Below are 26151 nucleotides of genomic sequence, written 5' to 3'. Positions count from 1 at the left end.
AGCACTATGAGGGAGAGTAAGGAGCGGGGATGCAGCGTACTTGTGGGGGGAAGAAGGAGGCAAGGAGGGGAGAGCTTGGCTGCTGGTGGATGCAGAGCATCCACTAATTTTTCCCAGTGGGTGCTCCAGCAGAGTTGGCACCTAAGAGTGTCCCTATTCAGCCCATGACTTTTAGTATCTAGCTACGTTATCAACTTGAGCTCCCAGGCTTCTCTTTTGAAGGTGTCTGGTGTGTGTGGGGTGGCTACTGAGTCTGAGACAGGTAGGTGTGGTCACAGGTGCCAGCTTCCTCTGAGCACTGGCGGTGCTCAATCCCCCCCTCTAGTCTCCACCCTGCCCCCACCCCACACTTTCCCCCAAGCTCCCACCCCCACCCTGCTTCTTCCCAACCCCACTTCGCCCTACCTCTTCCTACCTAGTTCCACCCCCTCCTCCAGTCATGCCCCATCCTTGCTCCTCCTCTTCAGAGCCTCCTGCTGATTGCAGCGGGCAGCAGGCACTGGGAGGGAGAAGGAAGAGTTGATTGGAGGGGCTGCCAGCAGATGAGTGGCACTGGGGGAGAGGGAAGGAGCTGGCTGCAGATGGGTGCTCAGCACCCACTATTTTTTTTCTGTGGGCGATCCAGCCCTGGAGCAGCATCCATGGAATCAGTGCCTATGGATGTGATAAGTGGATTGTTGTCTGTAGGGTTCCATTGCTGAAGATGATTGTTGTGTCCAGGAAGTCGAAGTAAGGTGGGAGTGGTCTAGACAGAGTTTTATTGATGGATGGTGGTTGATCACTATCTGGTGGCTGAATTTCAGGGACTGCATAGCAGTCCTCTTGGCGGTAGAGAGATTGTGGTGAATGTGATGTTTGTTAAGGATTTCACAGTCAATTCTTTTTCCTGAAGCAATCAATGTAATAATCATGAGTGGGTTTCATCTGCAGTGGGGTGTCCACTCAGATAATTCTGCTGGGGGGAGCTGGTAATTGTGGGTGGTTTCATCATTGTTGTGAAAGAATTTTTCAAGATGGAGTTGGTGGCAGAATTCTTTTAGTTCTCCATGTATGGTCTCAGCTTCTGTGGTGGGGGCAGAAATTCAGTCTCTGGAAGGGTATAGATATTTCAGCTCCCAGTTAGGGATAGTCTTGATGATGTTGGAATGTTATATACTGTCCATGTGGTGGGTCCTGGTGCAATGGTTCTCCCAGAAGTGGTGTTCTGTAAGTTGTGGAGGAGTTGTAGTTGGTTCTGCTTTCTGTTTTTGTGTTGGATGGCTGTGATCAAGTTTTTTTGATAGTTGATTTGGACCAACTCCATTTTCTTCCATTTCCTGATTTTTCCAGAGTAAGAGAGCATGTGATGATTTCTTGTTTGAGGTGGTCCTCTGTGGAGTGTGTGAAGCCCAGTGGTTCCTCAGTTTTTGCAGAGCTGCGCAGCATATATGGAGTTGTATGTAGTGGTCAGAGGGTTATAGGTGGTGAGACTTCTGGGGGTGATTTGTTTCTTGAATTTGCTCAGGAAGTAGATGCCAATTTCCTGGACATCACGATCAGCTTCAGCAATGTATTCCTACAGACAACTATATACAAGAAATTTATGAATCACCACACGCTACCTTCACAGATCAAGTAAGCCAACCAAAAAGTCTGTTATCTACAGCCATGCACTCAGATACCACAGAATATGGTAGAACAAAGTTTGGGATATATACCTTAACACACTTAAAATCGTCGTCACCAAACAAGGCTATCCCACCAGAGAAGTAGATTGCATCATGGAATATGCCACGCAAATACCACAAACCTGCTTCAGTCCAGAAGTAAAAGCCCATCCAGCTGCACACTCCTATTTGTTATCTGCCACTCCACAATGGAACCCATACTAGGTGTAATTAAACAATTCCAATCCAAATTCGATGGGACAACATCCTGAAAGAAATCTTCCTGAGCTCCCTCATCTGGCCTTCAAACAACCCCCCAACCTCTGCAAGCTCATCATCAAATGCAAGCTCCCACCAGACTCTGCCGGAAGAATAGATTCAAAACCTGTAGAAATATCTACACTAAATCAATGATCAAAACCCTCCACAATGCACCTTTCAAGATCCATGGGTGCTACATGTGGTGTACCTCATCCACTGCACTAAATGTCCCAATAACAGCTATGTGAGTGAAACCAGACAATCACTATTCTCTCACACAGAACAATGATTAAAGACAAACATCATATCACCATGGGCTAACACTTTTCACAAAGAGATCATTCTATATTTGACCTCTCAGTGTTCATCCTCAAAGGTAACCTATACAACATCTTCAAAAAACAATACTGGGAGCGTAAGATGATGATTTTGCTAGACACTAAAAATCATCAACTAAATAGGGACACTGGGATTTATGGATTATTACAGCAATCTGTAATCCATTAACCATTCCCACCCCCCAGCTGCCTTTTCTTGCCTTCTCTTTCTCGCCTATGAATGGAGATATATTAATGGGCCATGTCACTTTGAATGGTCCCTTGAAATACGGTAACTAGTTATCCTGAACAATCTATTCCACCTTGCGTTTAGCTGTGACATTCCCAGATCTGAAGAAGAGCTCTGTTTAAGTTTGAAAGCTTGTCTCTCTCACCAACAGGAGTTGGTCCAATAAAAGATGTTACCTCACCAACCTTCAAAAGCAGCAAAGAGTCCTGTGGCACCTTATAGACTAACAGACGTATTGGAGCATGAGCTTTTGTGGTTGAATACCCACTTCATCAGATGCATGTCACCAACCTTGTCTTTCTTATATTCTGGGACCAACACGGCTACAACTACACTGCATATCTAACTTCAGAGGAAGTTCTGAACTTGAAACCAGTGCAGTGTAGCCATGGGAAGGAAAAATTTTCCCTGACACTAGCCTGCTTTGTCTGCACTGACCTGGGTTTTGTCCCTCCAGCCAGTGCTATATTTGTTTCCTGTTCTGCCACTGCTACATCACTGTTTCCTCCACCTTTAACTGGCCCATCCAGAATTTCTTGTCCTGTTGGGGACAGTGATTCCTTTCAATCTGTCTCATGAGTGTGAACTGACAGCACAAGAGTCAAGCTTCTCTGGCAGAAACTAAAGCAATTTTAGGAGCCTTTTTCAGCCAACAATCTGAAGTGGAGAGAGAATAAGCCCATCTCTGGTCCTGAGAATGATCTTTGAATGGGGGTTGGCCTCCTCCTCTCCAGCCTCACTAGTGGCCAAGATGATTTAGTGTACAGAAAATGTGATCCCTTTCTATATCTGGGGTATTAAAGCCAGTGCAAGATGCCCAGTGAAGGAAAGGTGCCCTTCCTGTTCCTAACTTCAGAGTCCTAGGTAGGGTATTTAAACAACACACCTTTGTAGTTTGCAAAATAGCCGTGGAGCTGGTAGGTCACTGCTCTGACCCCAAGGATGGGCTTTTAAGGAGCTAGCGGAGGAGGAGGAGACGAAGTGCTCTTTTATACCAGTTCTGTTTGATTGTTCTGGAGGGACACATGAGCGCTATCCTGGGGACCATCCAACAAACCCGATCCTTTTGTGTGACAGCCAAAGAGCCACCAGCTTTGTTTAACTGTGACAGGCTCTTTTGTCAAGTGAGTAAAGACAGCCTGCCTTTTTCGTTCCTCAGGCATGGAGTATTCCATTCCAGGGATTCCATCGCTGAAATCTAGGCTGTTACCATGTGACTATCGACTAATCAGCAGCCCTGGTTCACCATTGAGAGAATGGACTACAGTGCAAGTTAGACTCCTTACCTGGGAAGCAGGTATGCTGTTATAGTCAGAGCCCCAACTCCTTCCTTTAGACAGGAAAATGCTCATTATAAGTTTGAAAAAAAAAAACAGCTTATGAATCTTGCCTGCTTCTGAGCGAGTTGGTGACACATGCAGAAGGTTAATTAGGTTTAGTTTAAATATATGCATACTTGAGTAAGTATGTGTTTGGACTACTGCATGTTCATTGAAAACACTGCCTCATAGGGAAATCTAGCCTGTTTCGCAGAGTTACAAAGCTGTGACAGCTGGAATGATGAAGAATTCACATACATCTGTATATACTTGCACAGCCTCATAAAATTAGTCTGAGTCTAGGTTCTTTGATGGCAAAGGGCCTGAGCAATTAACAAGCTCACAAACACGAAGGACCAAAGTTTCTGAAAACTGAAACCTGGGTAATATACATGCAGTTGTGTACATGATATATGGATGTGGTCACTACAATTACAAGCATAACTCCAGACATATACATGCATGAAGAACCCAGTTTGTACATGCAATGGCGATAACAGTGCACACAAAGTAGGCACACAATTGCATATGTGCATGGACTTGAGCCTCAACTTTCTGAAAATCAGCTCCTAAAACCATGTCTCGATTTCAGTGCATTTAGGAAGCCAAGTGCTCGGTGACAGTGCTACCAAACTAGACTTCAAGGTGATGTAAGCCAGCGTTTCTCAAACGTGGCCACCAGCGGATTTTTTTGAGGCCACAACAGCCTCCAAAGCATGAGCAGAGATGGGGGTGGAGGGGAGCAAAGCAGGAGCTTCTCCCTGCAGTGCCAAGCAGTTACTCCTGAATAGCTGTTACTTGGCGGGGGTGTGATGCGCCGCCGTGGTGTCTGTGCTGACACCGCCAGCAGGGATCAGTGCCTTGCACCATGCAGCCTCCTTGGGGGTTCCAGGCAGCACCTCTGGAGACATGTGGGGCCGATTGGTGTACTGCCAGAGGTGACTCTTGGTGGTTGAAGTGGCTGTGGATGTTCGGTCACTGGGGTGCTCCTCTGGCTGGCCAACAGAGAGGGGTGGCACGTCCGAGTCTTCGGAAGCAATTCGGCGGCGGGTCCCTCACTCCCTCTCGGAGCAAAGGGCCAGCCGCTGAATTGCCGCCAAAGACTGAAGCTGCTTGGGGTGGCAGAAAACCTGGAGCTGGCCCTCCAAGGATTAATCTCATTTCATCCTCTCCAAACTCTTCCAGAGGTGTTCAGGGAAAGGAATATAATATTAGCTGTTTGGCAAGCTCTGGGCGAAAGGGAGATGGCGTTATAGAATAAAAGCCCCAAACTGGGGAATTTCCTCTTTTTTTTCCCCTATGTATTATCTATGGCTGTTTTACTTTGTGCATCATTTTCTTGGGGTTTTCTTAGTCATTTTCTTAGTTGCTGATTGCACTTTTTTTTTTTTTTTGCTAAGTTGTTCCACCAGCTTTTACACACTAACTGACCAGTCAGCTGAATGGTATGAGATCTCTGATTCCTTTTCTGTTGATGTGACTGAACTGCTAGGACAGGAAATGTCCAGATGCCACTTACACACCCACAGAAAGAATGAGCACACTGTTGTTATGTTTGCAGTGATGGTGTAGTCGTGTTGGTCTCATGATATTAGAGAGACAAGGGGGTGAGGTAATATCTTTAATTGGACTAACTTCTGTTGGCGAAAGAAACAAGCTTATGAGCGACCCAGAGCCTTCCTTCTCACCCCCTTGTCCCTCATGCTGATATTAAACATTCATTGTTCTGTGTTTTTAGTGTTTGTAACTGTATAAGGCAAAATCACAAGCATTCCAAACAAACAACTGCTGCTCTTTGATTTTGTATTACTGCCTGTTCATATTCAATAACAGGGAGTTCATTTCGAAAGGACAGTATTGCTCAAGGCTTTTGCTGGAAATGCAGGTGCTTGACTGGGCAAGGAAGGATACACTACTGTCCAACCTAAACCTCCCTTTCTGCAATTTAAGCCCATTGCTTCTTGTCCTATCCTCAGAGCTTAAGAAAAACACATTTTCTCCCTCCTGCTTGTAAAAACCTTGTATGTAGTTGAAAACTGTTATGTCCCCCTCAGTCTTCTCTTTTCCAGACTAAACAAACCCAATTTTTTCAATCTTCCCTCATAGGTCATGTTTTCTAGACCTTTAATCATTTTTGTTGCTCTTCTCTGGACTTTCTCCAATTTGTCCACATCCTTCCCAAAATGTGGCACCCAGAACTGGACACAATACTACAGCTGAGGCCTAATCAGCACAGAGTAGAGTGGAAAAATTACTTCTCATGTCTTGCTTATAACACTCCTGCTAATACATTCCAGAATGATGTTTGCTTTTTTGGGAACAGCATTACACTGTTGACTCATATTTATCTTGTGGTCCACTATGACCCCCAGATCCCTTTCCATAATACTCCTTCCTAGGCAGTCATTTACCATTTTATATGTGTGCAACTGATTGTTCCTTCCTACATGGAGTACTTTGCATTTGTCCATATTGAATTTCATCCTATTTACTTCAGATCATTTCTCCAGTTTGTCCAGATCATTTTGAATTTTAATCCTATCCTTCAAAGCACTTGCAACCCCTCCCAGCTTGGTATTGTCTGCAAACTTTATAAGTGTACTCTGTATGTCATTATCTAAATCATTGATGAAGCTATTGAACAGAACCGGACCCAGAACTGATCTCTGTGGGACCTCACTTGTTATGTCCTTCCAGCATGACTATGAAGCACTGATAACTGCTCTCTGGGAACGGTTTTCCAACCAGTTTTGCACCCACCTTATAGTAACTCCATCTAGGTTGCATTTCCCTAGTTTGTTTATGACAATTTCATGCCATACCATATCAAAAGCTTTACTAAAGTCAAGATATACCACGTCTACCATTTCCCCCCATCCACAAGGCTTGTTACCCTGTCAAAGAAAGCTATCAGGTTGGTTTGACATGATTTGTTTTTGACAAATTCGTGCTGACTGTTACTTATCACCTTATTATCTTCTAGATGTTTGCAAATTGATTGCTTAATTATTTGCTCCATTATCTCTCTGGGTACAGAAATTAAGATGATCAGTCTGTAATTCCCCTGGTTGTCTTTATTTCTCTTTTTACAGATTGGCACTATATTTGCCCTTTTCCCGTCTTCTGGAATCTCTCCCGTCTTCCCTGACTTCTCAAAGATAATCGCTAATGGCTCAGCTATCTCCTCAGTCAGCTCCTTGAGTATTCTAGGATGCATTTCATCAGCCCCCGGTGATTTGAAGACATCTAATTAATCTAAGTAAATTTTAACTTGTTCTTTCTCTATTTTAGCCTCTTCTGATCCTACCTCATTTTCACTGGTATTCACTATGTTAGACCTCCAGTCACCACTAACCTTCTTGGTGAAAACCAAACAAAGAAGTCATTAAGCACTCCTGCCATTTCCACATTTTCTGTTGTTATTTTTCTCCCCTCATTGAGTAATGAATGGGTCAGCCTTGTTCTTAGTTTTCCTCTTGCTTCTAATGTATTTGTAGACTGTTTTCTTGTTACCCTTTGTGCCTGTAGATAGTTTGATCTCATTTTGTGCCGTGGCCTTTCTAATTTTGTCCCTGCATACTTGTGTTATTTGTTTATATTCATTCTTTGTAATTTGACCTAGTTTCCACTTTTTGTAGGACTCCTTTTTTATTTTTAGATCATTGAAGATCTGCTGGATAAGCCAGAGTGGTCCCTTGCCATACTTCCTATCTTTCCTATGCAGTGGGGATAGTTTGCTCTTGCGCCCTTAATAATGTCTTTCTGAAAAATTGCCAACTGTCTTCAATTGGTTTTCCGCCTAGACTTGCTACCCATGGGGTCTTATCTACCAACTCTCTGAGTTTGCTAAAGTCGACCTTCTTCGAATCCATTGTCTTTATTTTGTTGTTCCCCCTCCTACCATTTCTGGAGTTTAGAGTGCGGGAGGGGGATCAGGGCTGGGGCAGGGGATTGAGGTGTGTGCATGGGGAGGTGAGGGTTCCGGCTGGTGGTGTGGGCTCTGGGGTAGGGCTGGAGATGAGCGGTTTGGGGTTCAGGAGGGTGTTCCAGGCTGGGACTGAGGGTTCGGAGAACGAGAGGGGGATCAGGGCAGGGGCACAGGTGGGAATGAGGGTTCTGGCTGGTGGTGTGGGCTCTGGGGTGGGGCTAGGGATGAGGAGTTTGGGGTTCAGGAGGGTGTTCCAGGCTGGGACTGAGGGTTTGGAGGACGAGAGGGGGATCAGGGCAGGGGCACAGGTGGGAATGAGGGTTCTGGCTGGTGGTGTGGGCTCTGGGGTGGGGCTGGGATGAGAGGTTTGGGGTGCAGGAGGATGCTCTGGACTGGGAATGAGGGGTTCTGAGGGTGGAAGGGAAATCATGGCTGAGGGTGGAGCAGGAGGTTATGGTCCAGGAGGGGGTCAGGGGTGCAGGCTCTAGGTAGTGTTTACTTCAAGCAGCTCCCGGAAACAGCAGCATGTCCCCCCTCTGGCTTCTACATGGAGGCATGGCCAGGCAGCTCCACATGCTGCCCTGTCCCAGTTCCCAGCCAATGAGAGCTGCAGCGATGGCACTTGCGGCGGGAGCTGTGTGCGGAGCCCTCAGGCTGCCCTTATGCATAGGAGCTGGAGAGGGGAATATGCTGGCTACTTCCCAGGAGCCAAATGATGTGGAGGATAGCAGGGAGCCTGCCAACCCCGCTGCATGGCACTACCAACCAGACAATCAACAGCCTGGTCAGCGATGCTGAATGTAGTCACCAGAATCCCTTTTCAACCAGGTGTTACGGTCGAAAATTGGACACCTGGTCACCCTACTGTCAGCCCTTAGTTGAGAACTAAGTAACTCATCTTAGGTGGTTGATGTTAATGAAACCCATTGAACTAAACTATGGTGGTTGGTCACCATGGATCAGTTAAAGCAATACTCCTAGGGGAATTCTGCACCAGTGCGTGTGTGCAGAATTTATGTCCCCTGCATATTTCTTTGCTTCCCTGCAGAAAAATGATTTTCTGACAAGGAAGCAAAGGGAAGCTGCAAGAGCAGTCATGCACCATTCCCTAGCTGCGCAGTTACTTTCTTTCAGGCACCTGGAGCAGTTGGCAGAGAGGTAAATCAGCACAGGGCTGGGGACACCCCAGCTAGTGGCTCCTACCTTGAGCTGGGATTAGTTGCTAATCCCAGCTGGCTGGAAGCAGGAGAGGAGGCAGGAGAGACTACTTCTTCCCCTGCAAGGAGGGCTGGGGCTGTGTCAGACCCACCCGAAGAAACCTCCCCCAGCTGCAGGAAGCTCAGCATCCTTCCCTGCTTCCTGCCCCCATTGCTGTTCAGCTGCTCCCCCATCCACCCAGCCCACATGCATCCAGACCTCCCATACCCAGACACCCCCACAAGCCTCATCCCATATACCCAGAACCCCCTTAACCCTCCATTCCTGAACCTCATCCTTGCATCTGGAGTCCCCTGCACCCAGGCCTTCTGCCTCCAGACTCCCACCCCTGCACAAACAGCATCCCCCACTGAGCTCCCTGCACTTAAGCCTCCACTCTGATGATCTCCACACCCCAGTACTACCCTGAGCCCCCACATCCAGACTCCCATGCCACTGACCCCCATTTAGCTTCACCCAGACCCCCACTCCACAAAGCCCCACTCCCTCAGCACCCAGACCCTCCCCCGTTGAGACACCAACACCCAAACCCCTCCACTGAACCCCAATCACTTTCACCTGGAAGCCTCTGCACAGTCCCATTGCCTCTACACCTGGAACTCCCCCCCTCCCCCTGTCCAGCTAGCCTCTCTGTATCTAGATCCCCTCACCCAGACCCTTCACTGAGCTGCCTGCACCCAGATTGTCCCATACAGAATCATCTCACCTGCATCCCTCCACACTTGGATCCTGCCTGGGTAAGCCTGCCTGCCCCACACCTGCTGCACCTGGCGCAGAGGTTCACGGTCCAAGGGTTATTCTGGGGCAGGCCTAGGCCTTGTGCTGTGTCAGGGTCAGGTGCAGCCTCACCACTGAGTCCATGTCCCCGGGATAGAGTGTGGGGAGGCTGCAGGGTGATCTCCCACCTTTGCACACTGCCGTGCTGGAGCCTCTGCATTTATTTATTGACAAATAAAACTTGTAGATTTTTTTCAGAATTTTAAAACAGTGTGCCTAGAATTTTTGTTTTTTTGGCACAGAATGCCCTCAGGAGTAAAGCAATAATGACCAGCTTGGAAGGTATTTCCTGACTGGCTGTGGGAATGAGGCAAAGCCAGCCATTAGCTGGCAAGAAATGCTCAGCCCAAAGTGCTTCTGTGATAAAAGAGCTGATTCCACACAAGTTTTAGGAGTGCTTAAGAAGCTGTGTAAGGAACTATGTTCCAGCACAAATAGTTAAGCTGGTTCATCAGACATAACATAAATTCCATGTCATATACAGCCTTGCTGACCAAGGCTTCAATTTTGCTGCCATTGAACTTGCATTGATTCCAGTCAGATGGTGCCATGATATTAGCTGTGTTTGGGATTCTGCTCTTGAGCAGGAGGAAGGATCTCACTCAGGGCAGAGCTCAGTGATTAATGAGTCTAGAGGTAAAGAATGGAGAGACACACACACAGCCAAAGCTCAGATTTGTTAACCCTCCAAATGTGCTGCAAAGCCCATCTTTCCCCTCAGGCTTTCGAAGTGAGAGTGGAGGAGTTTCTTAGGGCCCTCTGTCACAGTTCAGGGCACATGCACTTGTATTCCCCATCCCTGGTCCTGTCCCTCTAGGGCACCACTCTAGGTTTTTGGCTCCTCAGCCATCACCTTCCTTGCACAGAGACCTGTGTCTCTTGCTCTCCTGATTGCCAGTCAGTTAAATATGGAAAAATAAAATAAGAGCCAGCCCCAGATCTGTGACTGGTACAAAATCACTGCATGATGGGAGAGTGTGTTTGTGCATAGCTCTTTATCTTAAGCCTCACCCTCCTGCCCGGTTACCTACCTTTGTACCGTGAAGGAAGTCTGAGAATTGTTACTCTGAATGGCACTTTTCCTTGAAAAGTGGAGGATCAGTCCCAAAATATACGTATTTTCTCTTTCTTGCCTCTTCAGCAATGTGGGCTCCTGCACTTTTTGTTTGTGGCACCTGTATTTTCCGAGCAGCTGAGGATGAATACACAAAGTTCATGAAAGGTTTTTGGTTTTGAAAAAAGGCCATTTTTCATTTAAAAAAAGATATGAATAAAAGATTTCAGCCAGCTCTAGTAAGCATGCAAACTGTGGAAGTGTTAATGTGAGATATTTCAAATTAAAGATGTACTTATCACAAAGCCTTAATGAACAAAGCCTTACAATAAAAGATCCGTAACCATCAAAGGAAAGAAGTAAATGTTAGTTTGAGATTAAGGTGGATATTTTAGGCTAATTTATTCTTCCATTAATGCCCTCTGTTTACTTCCTTTTTGTAAAAAGCAACAAAGAGTCCTGTGGCACCTTATAGACTAACAGACATATTGGAGCATAAGCTTTCGTGGGTGAATACCCACTTCGTCAGACGCATGTCCTTTTTGTGTTAGTTATATTTCATTAGACTGTAGTTCTGAATGTTGGGCCTAAGCCTGGTCCTGTTGAAATCAATGTCAGTCTTGCAATTTATCCAGTAGGTGGTAGCAGAGAGCATTACTTCATAAATATTTGTCCTTAATCCAATCTGTTGGCTGCTACAGTCTGGAAAATTGCATTGCAGGTAAAGTACCACAGAATAAAGACATTCATCTCTCATACATGGGTGAGGGGCCTGTGTATTTATTACAACTGGAAAGGAAGGGAATAAATGGACCAAGCCTTTGTCTGCGTCGTTTATTAGATCATTCAGGGGAAGGACAGAACTGTAATGTGTTCTTATAGCACCTAGCACATTGGGTCCTTACCTCAACTGGGTCCTCTAGGTGGTACCACAGTGCTACAACTACTAAATCATTCATACTGAGCAGAGGGTCATGTGCTTCCACTCTGTACCAGGCTGAACACCACTCTATCGAAATATGAGGGGAAGATTATTTCCATCAGCTTGCTAACAACATTTTAATTTTATATGGGGATAACCCCACCCATGCCCAACTTGACTCCCTGTATGGGTTAGAGTAGTCTCACATCAGTCTATGGGAACAGTGAATCACTTGTGGCCATCCTGGGCCTGTGCTCAAACAGGCCATCAGAACTGTAAAATGGGCATGGTAGCACTGCCCTACTTCACAAGGATGTTGTGAGGATAAATCCATTAAAGTTGTGAAGTGCAGAGATACTGCAGTGAGGGAGGCATCTATGTGTCATAGGCTACGTCCACACAGCAGCTGGAAGGGTGCTTCCCAGTGGAGGAGCCGTACACATGCTATCTCTGCTTGAGCTAGCACAGCAAACGTAGCAGTGCAGCCGCAGCAACTTGGACTAGCTGGCTGAGTACGTACCCCGGCGCAGGCAGCTAGCCCAAGCCAGTGGCACTGCTGCCATGGCCATGCTGCTGTCTGTAGTGTGCTCCCTCCAGTAGAGCTAGTGCAGGTCTGCCCACTCATGCTGGGAAGCACCCTCAAGCTGCTGTGTAGACAGATCCATAAAAAGAAAGTAGCCTAAGGTCATTAGTGCCCAATTCCCACTGAATTTCAGGTGGAGTTAGGTCCCTAACTCCCAAGGGCTTCTTTGAAAATCCCAGGCTAGAATGTCATTGTCAAATGTTCAGCTGCTGCATAAGCCAGACAGTCTCCAAAGGTGAAAAGTCAGCCATTAATTCAGCTCTTTCTCCCCACTCCCTGTAAACCAATCAAATGCCTAGATCATGGAAAATCTTTTAAACTCTCTGGTATTGCAACATCCAGATGTGGTCCCCCTGCACTGCATTAAGCCAGCCTAAAGGCTGCTGTAATGTATGCCACTTTGCAGTGGGCACAGGGAGCCAAAACTACAGCTGAGGATCCATATAATATAAGGATGTCTTGGCCACTTCCTCTTTTCCATATTACATCAGCTCCATGTCACCTTTACACTGAGGCATTTGCAAATTGGCTGGTTCAACCAGACCACATTACACTGACACACAGCAGCTGCACCACAGTGGAGGATCCAACCCATCATGAGCCCCAAAAGGGAGGAAAGTTTTGAAAATGTGAACAAAAGGGATATTTTCTAACCCTTCTCATCTCCTTTCTGAGTGTTGCCAACTTCCTTAGGATGTGAGGTGGTAATTGAAATTTCAGGGGGTCAGATATGTTTTGTGGAAGTTGTAACAAGGAGAACTTGTTAAAAATCAGCCTTTGATTGGGAAGGTTGCTTCAGCCGTATCTATGGAGCAGCTATACATGCTCTTTTATGTGGAAGAGCCTTTCTATAGGCTTCTCATACCGTAGAATTCTACAGCAGGGAAATAATCTTCAATTAAATTCTGCAGAGTGTTCCAGAGTTTTTCCTCCTCTGTTCAGTTCTACAGGAATATTCCATAAGGGTGAATTTCTGTCTATTCTTTTAATTCATCTGAATTCTGAAATTATGCAGTAACATGTGAAAACCAAAACACTAACAAACTGCATCATGCTCCTCCACTAATCTGAAGACAGCTTATCATAGTAACCAGGAGAGAAACATGCCCTTCCTTCTTTACAAGAGGTCATTGTCAAATTTGTAGTCAGAATTTTCTGCTGAACTTTGCATCCCAAATGATTTAACATAAACAAGTGATATACCACAGAACAGTTAATTGAAAGGGTTTTTTAAAGTGCTCATCTCCCCAAATATTTACTCTAATAATAAGCTAGAAATAAAACAAACACCACGTGTTTCCTATCTCTCCAGTTAATATTTTACCTCAAAATACCTACCACTATAGGCTCAATCCAGCTCCTACGATGGTCAATGGGATTTTTGCTATTGAAATCAAAGGGAGAAGGATTGCCCTGTATTACTATTTTTCTAAATTACAGGGGAGTTGCCATAATGGAACAGAGCGATAGGCCACTGATCAAGATCCTGTTTGCAACAGTGGCTAATTACTAATGAGTCAGCACAGGAAGACAAACTCTCCTCTCCATCTCCCACATCATGTCTCATGTCAATTGTGTAAAACTGTACGACTAGAAATCTCTTCCTGATGCTAGCTGGCTATGAGGGTATGTCCAGAATGATAGCCCTGGTCATTTTCATCCTAGCAAACAAATCCTTTTATCTGACCATAGCCTAATTTCATATGCTTGCGTGGCTCACCTTTCTTCGAAGTTCTTTGCCTCAGTAATAAGCTACAGTAGAGGGTTCTACAGGTTAATTCTATATTGCATTCAACTAATTCTTTTTTTCAAATTTTAATCTATGGAGCCAGATTCTGATCACAGCTACACTCAGATAAATCCTTAGTAACTTCCTTGACTTTTTGACCATTACCAGACTTATATCAATGCAAATGAGACCAGAAGCTGACCAACTGCCTTTTAATGTTATCTGGTATCCCCTTGGTCTTGTATTATGGTGAAGGGAAAATAGGATCTCCAGACAGGTCCTTTCTAAGCCATTCATTATTTTAAACACCTCTGTCTGATCTGTTTTTACTGTTCTCTCTTATAACAATGTGGTTGTAAAATAAATTTGCAACATCTCTATTCAAACTGAAACACAATATTAGATTTTGAGTCTACTTTCTCATTCATCAAATTGCCATGAGTTACAGCCACATGAGTCAGACAAAGCTAATGGGGAAGTTTTTCAGTTATTATTGATATGTGGCAGCACCTGTGGCTTGGGGTAAATACAGCAGGTCCTAGTCTTTGACCCGTCTATGCTGCAATGTTTAATTTGTGCCAAAGCATGCATCACAAATCATAAAAAGCAATTATACCATAGTACCCTTTCTACTAGGGGGAAAAGCCCTCTGGGCAATGGATCCCCATCCAGGCAAAACTCCTGCAACATACAGTGCTTTAGGGGCTGCCTCTCTAGCCAAATCCACTCCAGTTCTGTTTCTTCAAGAGCCCAAAATGAGGCCTTGGCCCAAACAATGCACAGGTGATCAGCCCTTCTATTACTCCACTCTAATTAGGTCCAACAAGATACCTTGTTAAACTTGATCCAAATGCTCTTTAAAAGGTTTCTCAGGCCAATTGGTAGCTACTCTGAATATGCATGGTTTTATATAGGTAAGAGCACCCTGAAAAGCCCTGGTATGCCCACCCAACAGAGCTTAGAATTGGAATAGATCATGAATATAACAAACTGCCCAAACATAGTGGAATGATGATAGGCAAAAGATCTACAAGGGAAATTACAATGGTAAAGTGTGGTAGGAAATTCAATGTTTTTTTGTTGTTGTTGCTTAGATTGATTTTTCCCAGTTGATGCTATAGAAAATATTAACTTTAGCCTAAATCTTGTAAAATGTGTGACTTGTTTCAGGGATTATTGTTAATGCTCTGCCAAAGAAGAGTGACCTACTGCACAGAGAGAATGGGAGTACCATAGGGAGAAGATGGCTGTAATCATAAGAGGCTGTATGGAAAGCCACAAAGATGAGGATGGGAGACTCATACAGAGGAAGCAATTAGATCAGAGACTTGAATAGAGCAAAGGTGTGAGAGGGAGGAAGGAGTGGATTTCTCTAGACTGTTGAAGAAGAGGGTATGAAGTCTGAATTTTAGGAATTGTTATTGGATAGTGTCAGGGCCAGATTTAGGGGCTGGGCTCAAGGGGTGCTGTTCATGTTAGTGACAAAAGGAAAAATAGAATGTTTAAAGCAACATGTTTCAGGTATTCCATATGTGGTGTCACTTTTTCACTAACCTCCTAGAATGTTCTGCACCTTTGCAGAATCTCATAAGGTATTTGGAAGTTGAAAAAATGGAGTGAGGCACTGACAGACACTCCTCGCCTGGGGCACCATTTGGTCTAGGGTCAGCTCTGGATAGTGTTATCTTTTAAATGCCCTGGTCAGCACTTGATACTGATTTGAATGTGTGCTGTTGTTTCCGTGTTACACTTGGCTCCAGTGCACTTTCTCATGGACTCACTTACCTTGTGTCTCCATTATAACATTTTGGAACGTGAGATGGCAGGAGAAGCTTGGTGGTTGGGAGGGCTGGGAACAAATTGAGGACGTGATCTAAAGCTCATTGAGGTCAATAGCAGTCTTTCCACTTATTTCGATAGGCTTTAGACCAGGGCTTCATTGTTTGTTCCTGAGGCCTTGTCTCTACGTGGAAATTGACCAGAATAATTACTGTTTAATTAGTCCAGAATAAAATAGCTATTGTGCAATAGCTTATTCCACAACAGCTGTTTTGGTCAATTTCCCCCTGTAGACAAACCCTGTGTCATTTTCAGAAAGTAATATTTTACCTATGCAAACCTCAGGCTTATCTGGATCTTGTGGCATCTCCAGGCCATATGCATGTTAGAAATCCTGTCCTACTGGTTTGATGGCTGCTGTTGGCTGGATCCTTATCAAGGTATGGGATATGGTTTGAAGATGAATGATTGGGTCTTGTACTATGTTACTTGGACTCAGAAGCAGGGTGGTTCTACCCACAATTGACTTCCTGCTAACTGGGTGATGAGCTGTAATGCTGAAAGAAGTAGGTGAAAGAGAAATAAACCTAACCCATGTGCTGAGCAGATGGACAAGCAAGGATGATGCACTGGAAATCCTGGGAGTGGCTGATCAGGTTTACGTGTAAAACATACGGCAAAGTTTCAAATTACTTGGGTGTGTGATTTCAATTCCTGGATCTCTCATTAAAGGTGCATTTCCCCATGTTACTCGTTTACTCACTAAACTGCACTATTGGTAAATTATTTTATTATTTAGTCTCCCTTCTGCCCATGCTCCAGATTACCTTGCAATCAAACACAAACTTTTTCACCACTGAAAATATTTTTGAAGGAGACCAAAACCATGGCACCAATCCCACCTTAACTTTGTGCAAGTCCAGATATGAATTTGGGGGCTAAGCCCCATCTATGTAGTGGGATGAACTGAAATCCCAGCTACAGATCCAAACATCTCCGAAGTTTGGGAGCGTTTGTATCTGCTGTGTGAGGTTCCCCATATCTCTGCTAAGTACAACTTTGAAACTGGGTTATAGTGTATGGGGGAAATAAATGCCTCAGTAGGCAAAACTCTTGCAATGGAAAGTATTTCTAGGTAATGCCTCTCCGGACAAAGCTACTCATAGGTGTTTCTCCCTGAAATTCCAAAATAAGGCAGAACCCAAACAATTCCCTGGTGAACTGTCCTCCAATTACTGCACACCAGTTAGAAGAAAATATCTCACTGGCCCTGTGATGGTCCTAGTTTAACTTATTCATGTTCCTCTTTCTATTATTGCAGTGATTTTATTTATTGGGGAAGCCAGGGAAATCTTGGTCTTGTGGCCTTTTGGGAATTTTCTTCGGATCTCTGATAAAGATAGGAATTCCTGCTGTTTTCTTCTAGAATCACTTGGCCAAGCTTATTCTGATGGGACTCCGGGGATATCAGGGGACTTACACCAAGGAGACTATGACTCATTATACTGTAGTGAGTTTCTCTTGTAGGACTGTTTAGTTCTTTTTGGTGTATAAAAAGAGGATAAAGACAATGGGCCAGATTCTTTTGCTGGCTAAGGCCAATTTGCTTATGTAGCACAAATGCCAGATGCATTTATTACTAGTAAGGGGGAATAGAGGGAGGGTTGAGCTCCATTATACTCTACCTTCAACTGGTGTATACTCTGTTACAGCAATTAGAATGGGCTCCTTGCTGCTTTAACTACAGGCAGAGGTGGGCACCCAAGGAGCTGCACCTTGACTCATGTGGTGGAAATGTGACCCAATGAGTCAGATCCTCAGTTGCTGTAATTGATGTAGCTTCGTTGCCTACACTGGAGAAAAGCTAGCTTATCCCAGCTGAGGGTCTAGCCCAATAACACAAAACAAAGCTAGAAGGAAACTGAGGAATGCCATTCTGCCTCCTTTGTCCCCTTTCCTATGGAGAAACAGAAGGAAAATACTTCCTCCAAGTCCCTTGTTCCCAAAAACTATTACTTACATTATGTATGTATAAACACATTAGCTTTCCTTCCTCACGCTGTCATTTTTTAAAGCCTACTCTACTCCGGTACATGTGTATGATGCACGTTCCATGTCCATTTCTGCCTTCACAACTTCCAAACCTCACTTGACAAGAAAAATACTGAAGTCATGTAGCTTTTTGGAAGTGATCTATCCTTTGATATCACATCTAGGAAGTATACCACAACATAACTGTGGTAGTACTGATGGGCGTGTCTATTGTTTTCTGCTCCTCTACCTGTCTTAATTAGCTCACTTACACAGCAGTCATGAGACCTGCCCCTTGTTCAGTAATGTTGCTATTCATGTTATTCATTTTTAAAATGACATGCATTCTTCTAAATAAGGCTGCTGATTAATGGCAGTTAACTCACGTGATTAACTCAAAAAAGTAACTGCGATTAAAAAAAATTAATCACAATTAACTGCACTGATAAATAATGGAATACCAATTGAAATTTATTAAATATTTTTGGATATCTTTCTACATTTTCAAATATTGACTTCTATTACAACAAAGAATACAAAGTGTACAGTGCTCACTTTATATTTTTATTACAAATATTTGCACTGTAAAAGTAAGTGTTTTTCAGTTCACCTCATACAAGTACTTTAGTGCAATCTCTTTATCGTGAAACTGTAACTTACAAATGTAGATTTTTGTTGTTTTTTGGTTACATACCTGCACTCAAAAACAAAACAGTGTAAAATTTTAGAGCCTACAAGTCTACTCAGTACTACTACTACTTGTTCAACCAATTGCTAAGATAAACAAGTTTGTTTACGAGAGATACTGCTGACTGCTTCTTATTTACAATGTCACCTGAAAGGAACAGGAGTTGGAATGGCACTAATCTTCTAAACTGTTCTTCCACCTCTGTTTTTTGTATGCTTATGGGAGTACATCTATTACTCATTTATTTTGTGCCAGTGTTTATACTTCAGTATCTTCTATCATTGCATTGTACTCTTCAACTTATCACCATCAGCTGTGACTTTTTCACTTCCTACAGCTAAGCAGGTTGTCAGGCCTGGTTGTACTTAGAGGAGAGATCTACATGGATAATCTAAATTCTACAGGAAAAGGAAGTGGAGATGGTGAGTCCGCATGTGTTAATCTTCCTGTTGAGTCAGTACTGAAACAATGCCACAGTGTGGTGGGAATGGGGCACCGTGCTGTGATGGGTTCTCCCTGGGGTGCCACCTGGAACTAGGGTACCACTGAGCCTCCCGACCCACCAGCCTGGACTCCTTCTTACACTATACTGCTGTGACAAGCTGCAAAGCCCTCCAGCCTGCTTTTTCACTAGCACTCATACAGTGGGTTTCCCAGGTTTTCAAACACAGACTATAAAGCCTTTTAGTCTGGGACCATCACTTCCCCCCTGTCCAGTCTTTGTTCCTCAGGTTTTTCTAGGTGTTTTATAGTGACAGTGAGGTCCCAGCATGATGCCATTTTCCCCCCCTTTTATAGCTTCTTCCCACTTGCTGAAAAGCTCTTTTGCTGTGACTTGGGTCAAACAGTTCCCATTGTGTAGTGCTATCTCTGACAGGTTTCTATTGTACATAGCTTCTGGGGTAATCCTTGTGCTTGTGTGCATTTCCTCACTTTTTTACTGGTTTTTTTTTTTTTTTTTTTGTATCTGAAAGGCTACTTGTGGGTGTTTTTCAACCTCACAACATGTTTCAGTAACACATATATTGCCAAACTTCAAAACTTCACATAGATGATAGCACATACAAACCAACAAGATATTAATGTCTAGCAGGTCAAGACTTTTAGAATGCCTTGGGACATATCATTCTTTGTACAAAACATATCCTAATGACATGATAGTGGTGAATACTGGGACGTCAGGGTGTCACACGTGCCACTGGAGATTTCATCTTCTGGATATAACATAAAACCTGAGGCCCTAAGAACCTGTAGCATTATGCTTTTTGACCACATTGCACCCAGGAGGTGGCCACATATCTGTGATGGATGAAGTTGCACATGTATATCTATCTACTTCTATATCTGTAAGTTACACTTTTAAATGTTGTTAAATCTACCTAACCAGTGCTCTGTCCATGTACAATTGCTATATACAGAGAGAGTGTGTGTGTGTGTGTGTGTGTGTGTTAATGTTCAATAGCAAAATCTTCCCAAAATTAAAATCTTTAGTGTACTAAGAACTTTAAAGCTGCTGGATCTTTTTCAGAGGATGTATGTTAAGCACTTCTGATGATTGGGTCTCCTCAAGGCATCACATATTGGGCAACCAAAGACACTAGTCATGCTTTAAAACCTTGGCTGTAGTTCTTGTTAGACTGCGTGTTGCTCAAGAATGATCATTAAGGACCTGATCCTGAAAACATCTACCTGATGCAGTTTCTGCTGCTCTGAGTAGTCCCACAAACACACTGTGAAAGTGGGTACAATTACGTGTATGCACAAACGCATGCAGTTGAATCCCATTTCTATTGGCATTGGTGTCTGTTTGGTTAGTGAGTTACAGGTGCTCAGACCCACTCCAGATGAGGCTTTGAGTGACTAATCCTTTGTGGGACATTCTCTTTTGTGGTTCCTATCTCTTACACAGGAAATCACTTGCTACACTATCAGTGTGTTATTATTCTTCACCTATCTAACAGGAGTGTTTTGAGCCTTTATTAATGCTTATAAAGCACTCCGAGAACTTCAGCAGAAAGGTTCTGTGTAAGTTTAAAGTAGTATAATTATGAGAGATCATGCAATCCTGTTACAGAATTCCATATTTTCATTTATATTTTCATATAAATATGAAATGTATCAAATAGAGATTAACCCCATAAATTTTTTTAGATTGAACCCTACAGTAACTGAAAATACTTTCAATAAGCTAGAGAAGGGGCAGTGAGAACCGAGCAAAATGAAATATGTATATAGAACCACTTTCCACTATTACATTTGAAGTCAGTGGGGCTACTCATGTACTTAAATGTCTTGTTGAATTGGGGTCTTAAATACTTTATATGATTCTGTACATTTGCTAGTCTTTGCTGTAAATGAATTTCAGGGCTAAAGGACAATGAAGGCTGCATATCCTTTAATCTCACTGGCAAGTGAAGGCTCTTCAGAAGTTTAAGTATAACACTTCACTCTTTGAGCTTGTACATACTGGTGTTTACTTCAGTATAACCTAAGTCACTCAGGGGTGTGGAAAAGTGATGTAAGTTACACAGACCTAAGCAGTGGTGTGGACAGCAGGAAAAACTCACCCATTGACATAGCTAACATCACTTGGAGAGGTGGAGTAATTATGCTGATGGGAAAGCTGTCTCCCATCGGCACACAGTGTCTGCTCTAGCAGTGCTACAGTGGAGCAGCTATATTGGTACAGCTGCACCGCTGTAGCAATTCTAGTATAGATTTGCCCTTTGTGTAGAAATAAAAAATGGGATTTTGTTTGGCTTCATAACCCACATGTGAGTCCAGGCCTTGATGTGGAAACTTATGATTCTTCATGGATCCCACAGCATTATAGTTCCATTTGGCACAGCATTGCCAAACAATCACTCCTCCTTCCACAGCTTACTTCCTTCACACCTTGCCAGCGACTTGCCTTTCTTTCCTGAAATATGGATGGCACTTCTTTGCTGAAGAAGAATCCAGCCCTTTAAAGTGCCTACACGTAGACACACTTCACAGCATCGTAAACTCTGCCTTTGTTAATTCAAGGCTGGATTCCTCTTTCCTGCAGAAACGCCCATGGGAGGTGAGCTGGAAGGATTTCTTTGCAGTTGTCTCTTCATTAATCAGAGAAGGAAGTTTTACTTCCTCCCTGTGTGGAAAGACCCATTGGTCTGGCCTTCAAACCTACTTATTCACAGGAGCCTAAGGCCATTTGTATGGAGGCCTTGTAGGTCCCCTCCCTCACAGCACAGCTCCTCTGAGCACCTTGAAGAGAGTTCCCCATTCTGGAGGGACTCTGCAGAAGTTATATTACCTTTTTTCAGGGAATATGTGTGAGGATGGGATGGGTCCTCCCTAGCCCACTTCTACCAACCTGAGATCTTCGCTACTCCTTATCAAAAGCCTGTGCAACTCCTCTCCGTCCACATGGTTCCCAGCTCTGCAGATGGCTCTCCATATTGGGCTAGGGAAGGGTGATGGTGGGTAGGGGGACGCTCGAGGCAGAAGGGATGAAACCTTGAAAGTTCACTGCAAAGTTTTCCTTTTTCCATTTCAGATTAGTTCTTCTTCTTTAGCATTCCTGAAATCAGAAAACACCAAAGCTAATATCCTTAATTATATTATTACATACATCTCAAATACGGCATATTTTTCTCCAACTTTTGTCCCTCAGGTGTAATACCCTATTACCATGATTACATTGCATTTGGCAGACATGCAGAGCCTAAGAAAGTAACTGTGTGTATACATACACAAAGTTACATGGTGAATGAGACAAGGGTTTTGCAGTTCCCTTGTCTCATTTGCTGTGCACCATACTATTGACAGTTAATATGTTTGTGTTTGTCCAGGCTATATAATTACTTCAATTCTATTCTCACAAGCACAGAGAGGGAGAATAAGAAAGAAGGAAGTAAAAGAAAATGGGGAAAAAACAAGAATCAAAGACATTAAGCTTAAAAGACCAAACTAACCCACAACCTGTGATTACAACAACCCACTGTAGGTATATAAACCTTATTATTGTCTTTCTCTCCCCTCTCCTCTTTTGTTAGAATCTAAACTCTTTGAGGGAATAGGCCATATCTTATTTGTCAGTAAAATGCTATATCATTTTATGGGACTGTATAAATAATTCATGAGACACAAAAAACAGATGAGGTAATATCTTTTATTGGGTCAACTTCTATTGTGAAAGAAACAAGAGAAGAGCTCTGTGGAGCTCCACAGCTTTCACCAAGAGATGTTGGTTCACTTTATATTAAAAAAACCAAAAAAACAAAAAAAAACCCAAAAACCTCACCTACCTTCCCCCAGATCCTGGGACCAACATACCTACAACACTGCAAGTAAATAACATGTCTTTTATACTGTAAAAGACGGAATGCATGGCTATCTGTCGCAAATAAATATAATATATGCAAGTATATGCACACTGTATATAGTCAAACAGCCACACAATGCATATGTATTTATATACTGCACATTCACAATATCCACATCCATACACACAAGCACTCACTCTGCATACATGCACTATGCTTCCATACTATATGCATACAAATACTTATGCACTATGAACAATCATTGTACACAAATTTGATAGAAATCTATGCTAGGTCCATGACTGGGCTTCTAGATGCTACTGCAATACAAATAATAACTAACAGACAAAACATGTGCATGCTACACACTTACATGCATCTGGCAGCATAGTAAGTAGATGCAATATTTATGCACATACTAACACTTTAAATACACACATGCAATGTGCACAATAATGCACTAATCAATTATTAAGCACAACTGACACATAATATGCATGCACACACTAACAATGTAGTCACACAAACCTGTCATACATGCAGCATACACACTATATAACTGTTGCATACTGGAACACACCCATAATTGCATTACAGGCCGGACACATGCATGCAGAGATGGACATACTCATCACCCTGACACAATACATGTGACACACGCTCCTAGGCACACACCTGTGCACACACAAATACCCGGTGCATAGATGCTGTGCATACACAGGAGGTGCACACACAAATAACTTGTGTACATGGGCTGTGCATACACTACAGGTCTGTCTCATCTTATGCTAGGGTTATGTTCCACAGTCAGCACATAAAGCGAAAATCGTGTATAGTCAAAATTACATTGAGTGTAATGGCGGGCGGAATCGCCCGCACTACAGAAACAGTATTTAAATTGTTGTTGTTCTCTTTTTTTGTTTTTTTTCCTTGTTTTTGCCGACCACGTAAAGCTGAAATTGTGCATGTTAAATGCGCCTAAGATGTGACAGACCTGTAATACCCTTGCAGTGCACAGGTGCACATCCACCTACAAATATCCAGTGCACACACCTCCTGACCCATGCACACCCACAAATACCCAGTGTGCACACCCTTGCTGTGCAAACACCAAATACCCAGTGTGCACACCTGCTGTGCATACACACACCCACATATACTCAGTGTACACACTTGCTGTACACACACCCACAAATACTAGTGCACACACTTCCTGCACACCCACTCACAAATACTCAGTGCACATACCTGCTGTGTGCGCGCACACACCCACAAATGCCTACAGCACACACTGTAGAGCTGTACATACACCCACACCTACCCCGCGCGCGCACGCACACCCATGCCCCGTGGCACCTGTGCACACACCTGCTGTGCACACCAATGCCCCGCTCGCGCACACACACACACACACCGAGCACACTCCGGCCGGCCGCCCCGCTGCACTGCGGGCTGGGCCGAGCGATAAAACGCTGGTTGCCTGACGAGTCCGGGGAGCACCGTGCTCGTCAGGCCGGCGCTGCGGCCCCTCCCCGGGGCGTTGGCTGGAGCCGCACCTGCGGCCCCGGCCGGAGCTGGGCAGCTCGGCCGCGAGTCAGTGTGCGGGGGAAGGCGGCCGAGGAAGATGCTGCGCTACAGCTCCGCGCTCACCGTCACCGCCACCATCCCCCGGCCGCCCGCCGGCGAGAGCGGCGCCGGCAAGAAGCGGGTGAGTCCCCCGGGAGCGGGCTCCGGCCCCTCGGCCGCGGGGGGCGCTGGGTGCCCCCGGGCTGCTTCCCGCGCGGTGCTGCTGATCCCTCATCCCGCCTCAGTCGGCTGCCCAAAGCCTGACTCGCCAGTGGCAACCGTGAGCCCTGGGGTGTGGGGTCCGGCTATCAGCGCCGGCTCTGAGGAGTGGAGAGACTGCAGGCGCTCTGCTCTCTGAGGGTCGCCCCAGAAATCCCCCACTCTTCTTCTTCCCCATTCGCGAAAGGAGTTTTTACGATGTAGGGCAAAAGTCTAGTTCCCCATTTCTACTCCGTGTAGCCAGCGGGCTTAGACGAAGGCTACAGAAGAGAGCAGGTGACAGAAAGAAGTGTGGTTTGGTTTAATGGACATCGTTTCATAAGGGTTGTTTTTAAAGGGCAGAATATATATTTGCCCAGCCGCGTTTGCCCTCTAGCTATACATGTGTATAAGAAGATGTAGTTTACTAACCAGTTCCCTTTTGACGAGAGGACAAATGTGCCAAAATATATTTTATTGCATGGCGAAGACTAGAGCTGTAAAAGAAAGTGAATTGGTCTCAAGAGAAACACCCACTGTGCCCCAGATCCTCAAAGATATTTAGGAGTATAACTCCCTTTGAGGATCTGGACCTGTGCTTTTCTTTTTTCTTTTACGTTTTTTTCAAAATTAATGTTTCTACTTTTAGTAGGGTGACCAGATGTCCTGATTTTATAGGGACAATCCCGATATTCAGGGTTTTTCTCTTATATGGGCACCTATTACCCTCAACCCTTTGTCCTGATTTTTCCCACCTGCTAGCTGGTCACCCTACTACCTTAGAGGGCGAACATACTTGACAGCAAGATCAGGGTTGACGGTGCACAATTTCCAAGAACAGTTCAAAGAAAATATTGCAGGATACTGCAAAATAATGTTGGGGTGTGTGTGTGGTGGTTCGGGTTTTTTTTTTTTTTTTTTTTTTTTTTAAATCTTCACTAATTAGAGCACAAACTTTCCCTCTATGTGTTTTGGCAGACTTCTCTCCCCACCCCCTCCCCATGCCTCATCAGTGCTTCATCTTTGTTTCTGTTCCAGTCTAATTATCTGCTGAAAACAGGGTCAAATTTTGTGGGCTCTACAATGAGGTTTTCTTTTACTAATCATAATATTGTGGCTCCAGTTTTTCCAGGAGGGGAGGTGTGCCATTCTGTGTGTGGTTGTTTGTAAACATCCAGCTGGATTTAAAGAATCAAGGACTTTCACATTCAGATGACAACAGATTAAGGATGAATGCCTTAGATGCTGTAGCTAGTGGGTGTTGCTTTAAACCCATGAGCCTTTTAAATAGAACAATATTTAAATATGTTGGAATCTTTTATAATCAAGATAAGATCAGTAATGATGTGTGAATCTGCTTGGCAACTCTTCTAAATGTTGTTAAAATTCTGGCAGATATAGTGACAAGAATGTCCCCACACCCACCCTACTTTAAATAGCATTTTCAGTAGTATAACAACATATGCTGTTATCATGAGAGGACAAACATTCTTTACCTGCTGTAGTGGCAATAAATCAACAAGGATCAGGGATGAGCTTATCATTACAAACCAGTGTTATTGTGCGATTGTAATGTTT

General features: G+C 44.1%; 1 protein-coding gene and 1 long non-coding RNA gene across 2 annotated transcripts in view; one reads left to right on the top strand and one right to left on the bottom strand.

Moving 5' to 3' along the window:
* Window positions 1-481: 481 nt before the first annotated feature.
* Window positions 482-22060, bottom strand: LOC127058291 (uncharacterized). Its single transcript, XR_007776340.1, has 3 exons — window positions 21858-22060; window positions 10748-10908; window positions 482-1565 (listed from the first exon to the last, which is right to left on the bottom strand). It is a non-coding gene; the product is annotated as an uncharacterized LOC127058291 (long non-coding RNA).
* Window positions 22061-24399: 2339 nt separating this feature from the next.
* Window positions 24400-26151, top strand: part of MYZAP (myocardial zonula adherens protein) — a 98404-nt gene continuing 96652 nt past the window's right edge. Inside the window, exon 1 of the mRNA XM_050968013.1 lies at window positions 24400-24517. Coding sequence (XP_050823970.1) covers window positions 24434-24517 — 84 coding nt within the window. The 5' untranslated portion in view covers window positions 24400-24433. The remainder of the gene's footprint in view (window positions 24518-26151) is intronic.

Source organism: Gopherus flavomarginatus, chromosome 9 (assembly GCF_025201925.1).
Source record: "Gopherus flavomarginatus isolate rGopFla2 chromosome 9, rGopFla2.mat.asm, whole genome shotgun sequence".
NCBI classification, from domain to species: Eukaryota; Metazoa; Chordata; order Testudines; family Testudinidae; genus Gopherus; species Gopherus flavomarginatus.
Note: the sequence above shows the minus strand (reverse complement) of the source record. Positions and strands in the feature narration are given on the sequence as shown.